This window comes from Hipposideros armiger, unplaced genomic scaffold (genome assembly GCF_001890085.2).
Source record: "Hipposideros armiger isolate ML-2016 unplaced genomic scaffold, ASM189008v1 scaffold_314, whole genome shotgun sequence".
In the NCBI taxonomy this organism is placed as follows: Eukaryota; Metazoa; Chordata; class Mammalia; order Chiroptera; family Hipposideridae; genus Hipposideros; species Hipposideros armiger.
In genome coordinates, this window is record NW_017731664.1 from 1,448,750 (window position 1) to 1,461,080 (window position 12,331).

General features: G+C 36.4%; 1 protein-coding gene across 10 annotated transcripts in view; it reads left to right on the forward strand.

Annotated features, from left to right (window-relative positions):
• The window catches only part of PAK3 (p21 (RAC1) activated kinase 3), a 362,804-nt gene that overhangs the window by 244,064 nt on the left and 106,409 nt on the right, over window positions 1-12,331 (forward strand). For 8 of the 10 annotated variants that reach the window (XM_019660229.1, XM_019660231.1, XM_019660232.1 and 5 more), the window contains 2 exons: window positions 8,239-8,339; window positions 10,937-10,999. In XM_019660229.1, the coding sequence (XP_019515774.1) occupies window positions 8,239-8,339; window positions 10,937-10,999 (164 nt within the window). The remainder of the gene's footprint in view (window positions 1-8,238; window positions 8,340-10,936; window positions 11,000-12,331) is intronic. The other 2 variants (XM_019660236.1, XM_019660237.1) reach the window with 1 other exon arrangement.

Genomic DNA, 12,331 nt, shown 5'->3' on the forward strand with positions numbered 1-12,331 from the left:
TGTTTTTTTTGTGTTGAGTTGAATGAGTGTTTTATAAATTTTGGATATTAACCCCTTATCAGATATATCATTGGCAAATATCTTCTCCCATTCAGTTGTATAATCTTTTAAATATATTATTGTATTCAGTTTGCTAGAATTTTGTTTAGGATTTTTGCATTTGTATTCATCAGAGATATTAGTCTGTAGTTTTCTCTTTTGTGTGTTATCCTTACCAGGTTTTGGTATCAGGGTAATATTTGCCTCAAAAATGAGTTAGGAAGTATTGCCTCTTCTTCAATGTTTTGGCAGAGTTTGAGGAGGACCGGTATTAAATCCTCTTTAAGTGTTTGGTAGAATTCACTAGGGCAGTCATCTGGTCCAGGACTTTAGCTTTTAGGAAGGTTTAGGATGATGGTTTCAATTTCCTTAATGTAGATCAGCCTATTTAGATTTTCCAGTTCTTTGTGATGTGGTTTACGAAGGCTATATGTTTCTAAGAACTTGTGCATTTCTTCTAGATTATTGAATTTGGTGGCATATATTCCTTCAGAGTATTCTTGTATGATCCTTTGCATTTCTGTGGTGTCTGTTGTAATTTCTCCTCTTTCATCTCTGATTTTGCCTATTTGTGTCTTTTCTCTTTTTACCTTAGTAAGTCTAGCCAAGGGTTTGTCAATTTTATTAATCTTTTCAAAGAACCAGCTCTTTGTTGCATTAATTTTATCTATTGTTCCTTTGTTCTCTATTTCATTTAGTTCTGCTCTAATTTTTCTTATTTCCATCCTTCTGCTGACTTTGGGTTTCAATTGTTCTTCTTTGTCTAGCTCTTTATGATGTAATGTTAGGTTGTTTATTTTGGGATTTTTCTTGTTTCTTGAGATAGGCCTGTAATGATATAAATTTCCCTTATTAATTTATTTTTTATTTTATTTATTTATATAAGCTGAGCCATCCTGCCACCAGTTGGCAGCTCAGTGGCTGCTCAGATCGGGCCGGAGTCAAACCACTGTTGCTCAGAGCTCAAACTGTTGAGCGAGCTCTTAACCAACTGAGCCACTGGGCCGGCCCTAAATTTCCCTCTTAATACTGCTTTTGCTGCATCCCAATAGTTTTGATACAAAGTTTTTTTGTTCTCATTTATTTCTATGTATCTGTTTATCTCTCCTTTTATTTCTTCTTTGACCCAGGTGTTCTTTAATAGCATGTTGTTTAATCTCCATGTATTTTTAGTTTTTCCCACTTTTTTTGCAGTCGATCTCTAATTTCAAAGCCTTATTTTCAGAGAATATGCTTGGTATGATTTCAGTCTTCTTAAATGTGCTAAGGCTAGTTTTGTTTCCCAACATATGGTCTACCTTGAAAATGTTCCATGTTTACTAGAAAAGAATGTATAGTCTGATGTTCTAGGAACAAATGCTCTGTAAATGTCAATTATGTCCATTTGGTCCAATGTGTCATTTAAGGCTAATATTTCTTTACTGATTTTCTGTTTGGATGATCTATCCATAGCTGTCAATGGTATATTTAGGTCCCCTACTATAATTGTGGGTTTTTGCCAGTTCCTCCCTTTAATTCTGTCAGTAGTTGTTTTGTATATTTTGGTGCTCTCAGAGAGAGAGAGAGAGAGAGAGAGAGAGAGAGAGAGAGAGAGATGTTAGCTCTTCTTGTTGTATTGTCCCCATTATCATTATGAAGTATCCATCTTTGTCTCTTGTTACCTTTTTTGTCCTAAAGTCTGGTCTGTCCGATATAAGTATGGTTACACCCGCTTTCCTCTGAATTCCATTGGACTGGAGTATCGTTTTTCACCCATTCACCCTGAGTCTGTATTTGCCCATGTAGACGAGATCTGTCTCTCGGAGGCAGCATATGGTTGGTTTTTGTTATTTGATCCAGTCTGCTACTCTGTGCATTTGTATTGGTGAGTTCAGTCCATTTAGATTTAGGGTAATTACTCATATATGAGGTTTTCCTATAGCCATTTTATTTTATTTTTTTATGTTAGCTCAGTGTCTCCATTGTTTATGTGCCTTTTTGTTTCTGTCTGTTACTTTAGTTTGATGGTGTTCTATGATTGTTTCCCTCTTTTTTATGTTATTTGTCTCAGTTGTGGATTTTTTAAGTGGATACCATTAATTTTACACAATAGAAAGTTTCATATATACAGTAGTCCTTTTTCTTCAGTGTGCTTCTTATCCCCATTCCCCTTTGCAAATTCAGACCTTTACTCTCTCCCCTTTTATGTTTTTGTTGTCACAAATTATCCCTATTTATGCTATGGGTTGATTTCTGAGTTGCAATAGCAAGTTGTCTTTTTCTTCTCTTTTTGATTTTTTTAAATCTTCTTACACTTTATGTTCAGTTTATGTGTATAGTGCCCTATTCTGTGTAGCTTTTGCCATTCCCTGTTTCTGTCTGTCCATTAGTAATCTTGATTGTGTTTTTTTAAACCTTTTGGCTTTTTGTTTCATGTCACATAACCTCCTTCGGTATTTTCTGTAATGCAGGCATTTGGGGGAACATTCCCTCAGCTTCTATGTGTCTGGAAAGGTCTTTATTCCTCCTTAATATCTTAAGGATAACTTGGCTGGATATATTATACTTGGCCGATAATTTCTCTTTCAATAATTAGAATATTTGATTCCACTCCCTCCTGGCATGTAGAGTTTCTGCGGAAAAGTCTGATGATAACCGAATGGGCTTTCCTTTGTATGTTACCATCTTCTTTTCCCTGGCTGTCTTGAGGATTCTATCTTTGTCATTAATTTATGACAGCTTCAGTATAATGTGCCTTGGAGGAGGCCTGTTGGGATTGAGGTAATTAGATGTTCTGTTTATCTTGGATTTGAGGTTCCATGCCTTTCATAGTTTTGACAAGTTCTCCTGGACTGCTTATTTGAATACAGTCTTTGTTCACTTTTCCCCCCTCTTCTCCTTCTGGCATATCTTTATTCTTTTTTTTTTTTTAAGATTTTTATTGGGGAATTGGGGGGATGGGACCAGCGCTGGGGAATTGGGGGAAGGGGAACAGACAAGTTGCTGTCGTTTTTTTCTTCAGTCTAGTTGTGGAGGACATTGCTTCACTGGCCCAAGTTGGCTCCATCATTGTGCTCTTCCCGGGTGAGGCAGATCAGTCGTTGGCTTCTGGACGGCCGCTCACTGCAGCTGCTAGCTGCTCACGCTGGCTGCTGGCTACATATGGGAGCCCATGGCAACCCACTGCCACAGGGGCTGCAGCCTATGCTGTCACCGGCGACTCACGGTAGCCCAGCTCCAGGTTGAGCTGTTGTTCAGCATCTTATCTGTAGAGGGCAGTGTCACTGGCCCTCATATATGGGATCCAAACCGGGGCCCTCTGGCATCCCAAACCAGTTCTTAACCATCGCGCCACTCGGCCGGCCCTCTTTTATTCTTATGTTGCTCTTTTGATGGAGTCAGATTGCTCTTGTAGAGTTATTTCATTTCTTTTAACTTTCAAGTCTCTTTCTTGTTCCATTTGTGTTATTTCCGGATTTCTATCTTCAGCATCACTAATTCTTACCTCCATCTGGTCAGCTCTATTTCCTAAGCTAGCTATTTCATACTTCATTTCTTTTATTGAGGTCTTCATCTCTGGAATTTCTATTTGGTTCTTTTATAAATTTTCAATCTCTTTGGTAAAATTCATTTTTCTAAAATTTGTATATTGGGGTGACAATTGTTAGTAAAGCTACATAGGTTTCTTCTGTACAATTCTATAATACATCATCTATATGTCACATTGTGTGTTCACCACCGAAAGTCAGTTATCCTTCCATCACCATATATTTGATCACTTTTACTCTCATCTACCACCCTCCTCCCCTCTTACCCTCTGGTAACCACTAAACTATTGTCTGTGTCTATGAGTTTTTGTTTCTTCATTTGTTTGTCTTGTTCCTTTGTTGTTTTCAGTTTTGTATACCACATATCAATGAAGTCATATGGTTCTCAACTTTTTCTGTCTGACTTATTTCATTTGGCATAATAATCTCAAGATCCATCCATGTCGTTCATTGCAAATGGCATTTTTTCATCTTTTCTTATGGCAGAATAGTATTCCATTGTGTCACTGTGTACCAAAATTAACTCAAAATGGATCAAAGACCTAAACATAAGACCTGAAACAATAAACTGCACAGAGAAAACATAGGTACTAAACGTATGGACCTTGGGTTCAAAGAGAATTTTATGAATTTGACTTCAAAGGCAAGCCAAATAAAAGCTAAAATAAATGAATGGGACTGTATCAAACTAAAAAGCTTCTGCACAGCAAAAGAAACCATCAACAAAATAAAGAGACAACCAAGCGAATGGGAGAAGATTTTTGCAAACAAAACCTCCAATAAGGGGCTAATATCCAAAATATATTAGGAACTCATACAACTCAACAGCAAAAACAACAAATAATCCAATTAATAAATGAGCAGACAACCTGAATAGACATTTCTCCAAAGAGGACATGCAAATGGCCAGTTGACATATGAAAAAATGTTCAACATCACCAATTATCAGAGAGATGCAAATAAAAACCACAGTGAGATATCACCTCACACCAGTTAGAATGGCTATCATCAACAAGACAAATAACAAGTGTTGGAGAAGCTGTGGAGAAAAAGGAACCCTCATACACTGTTGGTGGGAATGCAGATTGGTGCAGTCGCTATGGAAGGCAGTGTGGAGGTCCTCAAAAAATGAAGAATAGAATTACCATATGACCCAACAATTTCTCTCCTGGGTATCTCCCCCAAAACATCTTTATGTGTAAAGGTATATGTGCTCCGATGTTCATTGCAGCTTTATTTACGGTGGCCAAGACATGGAAACAACCAAAGTGTCCTCCAATAGATGATTGGATAAAGAAGGTAAAATATCCATTTTGTTAATTGATTTTATTTGTGAGTCATTAAATTGCCTATCTGAGGGTTTTTTTTGGGGGGGTTTTGCATCTTTTTTAGTTTCTTCATAACTGCAATCTTGAATTGTCTGTCATATAAGTCAGTTATTTCCGTGTCTTTATTTTCATTTTCTGGAGACTTTTTATTTTCTTTCTGAGCTGCCTTGTTACCTTGGTGATTCATGGCAATTAATTAATTATTATTTCTTTTCCCGGGAATGTACAGCTTTGGATTCTGTAGCAGGTTAATATGAAGAGGTCTTTCTTTTGCTTTCCAGTAGGTGTCTCTGGATCATTTTATTTTCTCCCTCACTGCAGCCTTTTATTGTCTCTTGCACTATTCTGGCTTCTCACTCAATGGAAGGTTTCTTGGGAGTTGGGCTTTTTCTCTGTCATCAGGTTGCCTCAGTCACAGGGCACCGCTCCCCCCCACCCCCGGAAGAATGCGCAGGGCAATGGCATTCTGAGCCCCTGAAACCCCAATTCTGTCCCTGAAGCTTGATGCAGAGCTTGAGTGTCTCAGCAGCTGTGAGTGTCCCTACAGGTATTAGCCCAGAAATGTGGGGGCAGGGTGGGCTGGGAGAGGCTTCAGGTGTGTTTTTTACTCTGAGCCATGGTACCCTCCCACCCACAGCCTTCTTGTCCATACAGCCCTTTCCCTGTCACTAGAATTAGCCTAACTGTGTAGCTGCTGATCTGGGACTGTCTCTCCAGTTCTCAGCACTGTTTATATTCTGCTATCTAATCCAACACTGCTACAGTTTCTTCTGGGGCCTGTTTCTAACACTGGGAGGGAGCAGGGAGGTAAGCTCTGGGAGGGGGGCAGGCAACCAGGCTCCATGTCTTTGTTTTCTGCCTGGCAATGAGGGCTTAAACTGCAGTTCTCACTCTTCTATATTTGGCCTTGCCCTAAGGTTTCTGCCATGAACTCTGGGTTCAGCTGTATTATATGCTGACCTCTCTGCTAGGACTGTGGGTCACAGAAAGTGCCCCAGCAGTCTCAATCCTTTCCTCTCCCGGGACCACAGAATCAGGCTGTGTCCACAAGCTGCGGCCATGTCTCTGCATTTCCCCCTTCCCTCCTCCCTTGTTTGCACCAATTCACCCACCTTCAGACATTTCAATGAGTGAATCTCTCAGACATGCTTGTGTGTTGTGAAGGGTATCCTTTGCTGAATTAGGGTATCCTTAACTGTTCAATTTGTTGTAACTTCCAGGGGAGATTTCAAGGAGCACCACTCATGCCGCCATGTTTCTGACATCTTATTGTTTTTACTTAAAGGGAGCTTTCTTTTCAACTTATATAAAGTGTCTGATTCCACGAAATCTGGATATACCACCTGCCACCCACAGATTAGGAACTTACTCAACATGAGTTAGTATCTTGGAGTGGATGCCACCGAAGATGAATGAGTATAAATAAGTGATTGTGAAAGGCTGAAGAGTGCACTAGGAAAGGCAGAAGAAGGAGAAGAAATGCCAATCAAATAAAGAATGGTCACTGAGGGAGCAGGAGAATCAGGCCACATTTTCAAGGAAGCAGAAAGAGATGGTTAGCCATTTCCAACATAAATAGGAGATCAGGAAAGAAGAAAAATAAGAAAATGTTTATAGTAGTAGCTAGGATACCTTTAGTGCAATGGCAAGAACAAAAAGCTGCTTGTTTTGTTTTGCCTTTCTGAACAAGTAAAAATGGAATTTAAACAAGTGTAAATGGTCGCTATGGTCCACAAACATGCAGAGAGATAGAAGTACCAACAGAAAACTCTAAACTTCACTGTTCAGTTAAGATAATATTCATCAATAAAGTAGGCTCACTGTAAAAATAGAATGTATACTAAAGTTAAGTTAGATGGTACATATGTACTTCTCAAAATGGGTTGCAAATGTGTTCCATGGCCAGGCAAAGGCTTTGAGAGACCCTTGTCCCTCCATCTTTTCTAATCCTGTATCTTCATTCTCTTACTACTTGAATTTCCATATTTCTGCTCTATTTCTCTGTCCTCTGACTGGAGATATGGAGCAGTGAGAGAGTTAGAAAGAGAAAAGAAATCCATAACAATGATATTTGAACATAAGTGGTTTTGAATTTAAAATTTATACTGGGTAACCAGCAAACTAACAATTCTTATAAGGTTGTTTTAATGTCTGAAATTCAGACTAAGGAAACATCTATTTGAACCAGAATATTCTAAATTAGCCACCCTGGCAATTCTGAAGTTGATTGATTTTAATTGAGCATATGTGGTTCATGATGACTTACCCAGTATTAGGAGGGCGAGTTTTGTTTTTTGGGGGGTTTGTTCTTTTGTTTGTTTGTTTGTTCTTTGAGTGTGAAATGAACCCTTATTAAAGATACATGCTCATATCTGCTGGTATGTCTATTATGGAAGCTACTAAATGCCATTTTACAATATTTCCACAGTAACTTTCTCCTGGGATCTATTTCAAGATGGACTAATTTCATTACAGTTCCCAACATAATTTCTTCAGTGATTATATTTTTAAAGGCTTTTGACTTATTAACTATTGATGTGCCTATTCATAATTGTGTCACTATGAAAAATCTGCTACTTAAGGACAATGATTTTAAATGGCTAATAGGACAGAATATAATAGGGACATGGAAAATAGCTACAAACTATAGTGACTAAACCAAGGAACTGGTTTGAGGTTTCTAAGAACTAAATAAAATTAATTCAGTACAAAGCAATAATTTGTATTTTTTACTAGCAAAGTGCTGGGTAGGAAATGATTAAAATATTTTAATGGTAGATTTGTAATGTTATATATTTTCAATGATATTCTCATTGAAAAAAAACAATAGTCTGTTGAGACATGCTTCATAATGTAAATGTGTGAATGAAAGACGTTCTAGCTACTCGGTAATTAGCTATGGTTAACATGGAAGCGATTCATAACACTTTTATAGATAGCGTAAGCAATTTTCTTTTGTATTATTTCTAATAGTAAGCCTTAGCCTGACTTGAGTGTAATGAATTTCTTCTTTAGCAAGTAGTATTTGATCCAACACAGCCAGTTAAACACAATATACCTAGATAACTATTGATTACATTAGACTAGTAAAGGACATAAATTAGTTTGACTGCAGGTTTTGTTTCTGTTGGATTTGGAAATGTGTAAATTATTTGAACATAACATTTTCTGTCAAACTCTCAGCCACTTCTGCAAATAAAATTATTTCTGAAGTTAAGTATTGTTAAAATTATATTGGAATCAATTGTCTTTCAACTTTGTAACTATTTTGATGAACCTAATTGTACAATTTTGGATGGCAAACTATATTCCAAATAAATACATGTTAACATTTTTGCCTTTAGCCAATAAGAAGAAAGAGAAAGAACGCCCAGAGATCTCTCTTCCTTCAGACTTTGAACATACGATTCATGTGGGGTTTGATGCAGTCACCGGCGAATTCACTGTAAGTAAGCTTTGTATTTTGTTTTGTAAGCCATGAAAAAAATCCTTTATTAAAATAGGCTTCTAGCAAGAATCACCATGTCCCAAAATGTCAGACTTAAAGTTTTTGATGATTTCAAGTAAGATGGACTTTGCCTAGACAGTCATAAATGGAACTAATGGGTGGTCAGAGTATTGGCAAAATTATTTTGTCCATCTTAACAAAAATGGATGATAGCTGTATAGTCTTCAACTTGATTGAAAATGCTAACTAACCATGGCATAGGAGATATAGTCCTGTTAGACACCATGCTTGATTGAGCATATTCTTTATCATTTGAGGTGAATCAGAGAATCATGGACTCAACTTGGCCAGTGAAGACAATCTGTCTGAATAATTCAGGCTTTACACAGGAACCTGGATTACCCAGATAAGCTATCACAATAGCCAAAAACCTTTGTAAAATCTATGTGTTCGTCCCTTTGATTTCAAAAGCATAGCTTATTTTCAGGCTTAACAGCTGTATTTTGTAGACATTCAAGACAACAAACCCCATGTTTCAGGAGGAAATATGGATGGGTATTTTATGTATATGTAGTGGTTATGTACTTTATATATAATCCGTAATAAATACTAATAAGAATTCTCTAGAAAGTTATAGATCCAGACTTATTTTGGATATTTGTGGTGCTCAAATAGCACAAGATATCAGATCTATGACATTTTATACTTTTCTTTTTAAAGATCTGGCACTGATTTTTTTAGATGGAAGATGGAAAAGATATGGCTAGAAATATGTCCCCAGGAAGATCGACTACCTTTTTCCATAGTAATAAGGAACTCAGTCAAAATGTGCATTTTGAGATAATGAGTAATTTTGAATGCATTCAAAAAAAATCTTTGATACAACCATTGCCATCGATTCTTGGGTTAAAGCAGATATTAAATAATTGAATCTCCTGTTTCATAACATGATGGTTAGTGAGTAGAATGTGTCTTATGATTAAGTGAAAGAAGAAAAGAGGAGACACATTAATTTGATTTGGAGAAGCAAACCTTGTCTCTGAATCAACAGCTGAATTATTATTTTTTATTCTGGGGGTAAACAATATGAGAATGAAAAGGAAACTGAGTAAACATCTTGGCCTTGTAAAGTGATGTGAGCTGATTATATCTTTGTTCTCAGTAGCAAGCAGAAGAGAGCATCAGGAAGTACTAACATTGATAAAGTTGAGATACTGGCAGGATTTTACCAATTTCATCACTGGAGCCAGTGACGTTATTCAAATAACTTTGAATTTGAGCCAGCCTCTCTTCTTTACTATATTTGAGAATATTCTCTTAGCAATACTTAGGTAATATAACTCCACTGTCACCACTACCACCACCATCATCACCACCAAAAATGATAATTTTTATAAAATGAACAAGTTTAGATTTCTTAAACAATCATATTGACTATTTTTTACATTTGAAACAGTAAAAGTACTTAAATTTTATAACTTTTGTCTAATATCTCTTCCCTTTTTTATTTTATGAACTTTTTATTTCCAGTTTTGACCTCTTTATTCTCTACGTGCTTTCCTTCTGTTTAAGTTTTTCTTATGTTTTATTGTTGTCATTCCATATGTTTCTTTTCTTTTTTCCCATCTTTTTTGCTTTTTGATGTGAAAGTTTTCTCCTGCACTATTCTCATGCGGCATTCTAGTTCATTTGCATTTTTTAAATTTTTTCTATTTTTTCCTACTTGCTTGACTTACAATCTCTCTATCTTTAGCTCTTTCTTGTTTCTTCATGAGTTCTGAATGGAAATGAAGGAAAGTGAATCACCATCATCTTGCTGACTGCAATCCAACCATTTTCACTTTTCTATTCTTTAGAACCCAAAAAACCAACCAGAGAAGCATGGGTTAGGATATGTGATGGGTAATCTTTCTAGTCTTGAAAAACAGATTGATGCAACTGAACTAAACCAAACAAAATCCTGTCCATTCCTCCCCAAAACCCAATTTGAAATAAGTCATTTGTTTGGATGCAGTCAATTGTTAGAAATCCATTGAATATATAGATAAGACACAGCTAAATTTGGAAATCTGATGCAATTTATTATCATCTTGGTGATCTTTCACAACTACTTGTCCACACATTATTTCTAAAGATGCCAAATTTTTCCCTTTTTTTACTACCGTAATCTATGATTTACATTTACTAACTTTAGAAATACAAAATGATAATAAGCTTTTAAAAATTATTTTATTGTTAGGATTTAAAATTTAGTCCTAATTCCACAGTACCACTAATTCACTGTGTTTGCATACAGAGGTGGAGGGCCATCTTACTAAATTTGATTATTGTAGCTGTTTAGGTTGAATTTCGAGTAATTTGTTAAACTGTCTAGTCTAGTTGTCTTACAAGAGCCTGCTACTTTAAATATTTGGACACTAATTTGATGTGTTGCTTGATGATTACCCTATGGCTAAGTGGCCCAAAAAACCTTATACACCTGGTCATACACTTGGACCCTAAGGTTAAAAGTAGGTTGGGAAGTGACATTTTTGGTATTAAACTATTACAAACCCTTACCCTTTATATTGCCATTTTTGTCCCAAATACTTCAGAACTCCCCCTTCCAGACTTCTAGACCTGTGACGGTCGCTTCAAGTCAATCAGAGGGAAAAATGGTATGAGTGACATAAATTATTATTTCTTATGATAAGGTAAATGCTTGGCCTGTTGTATCATGCTGCCATTCTCCTGGGCTACACTGGACAATCCCCAGCTTGATGTACATCCAGCTGTTATTGTATACATGGCCAGGCATTGATACGTGCTCCTGCTTTTGATGCTCACACTTCTAGGTCTCCATTAGCTGTCTAACTTTTGGGATTTGTGCCTCAATTTGGAGTAATGAGATGGTTTTCTGATTATGTGCCTTTGTGGCCTATATTCAAATTTAAGTATCAGGTTTCATTGATTAACTGGTTTATTTCAATTTCAAAAAGAAAATAGAAATTATCTCAGTGTAGTCATGTGGTAAGTATAGTTGTCTGGAGGATCTTCTGCAATTGACAGCATTTTTTCCTGCTGTCTAGTGATCACATGACTTTATCACAAAAGTTGAAAAGTGCCATGAGAATGTATAACTGCAAATATTCTAATGATTATGGTAATGATCATGCTAGTAATGTCTGCTCTAGTGGTTATGTGCAATGCATACCTGATTTTGTAACACTTAATACCTCCTTTGGCCATTACAGTATTAACCAAATGCTATTCATTGCACTTAGAAACAGAACTGGGATCATGCATGGGCTCCTGAGTTCAAATTTTTGGCTTAAGGCTTTAGCATCAAATCGTGTGATGAATGCATGTAAAAGTGTTATTTCACTATGCTTGGAGTAACCCTAAATGCTAGGAATCAAAGACCTATATCTCAAATCAAACCAGTGGGGTCAAAGCATGTTTCTGTAGTAATGGAGATAATATCTTATTTTTATATAAATCTAAATCTAAATAAATATCTTTATTTAGATAAAGCTGTATACATCTGATCTTATTTTGTGGGAAGTGGTACTTCAGAACTGCAGGATTAAAATGGAAATTATTCTTATGTTTGAAATGAAATGATTTCCCTTTCCCTGGTCGAAATATCTAAGAAACTCAAACATAGAGTCTGGCTGTGTGGAAAATCCACAATCTAGTTTCCTCTAAGCCAGCCATGACTTTAGCTACAAAGTATGGAAAAATCACCTCAACAATAACAAATGTTAAATTAAGTATCACCATATAGCCATCCTTTGAATTTTCGCCATGCAGATCCTTCAAATGTGGAACTGAAAATGGTTAACCAGAATTGGGAACCAAAATTTGTAAGTTCATCACATGGCCAGTGACTACCTGTGATCACCCAGTTATACAAACAACTTACAAATTATTATTGAAGCTGTTTATGATGCCACCCTTTTTCCCTCCAAATTTATGTTTTTGCCTTTTTAGTAATTCCCCCAGTAGTT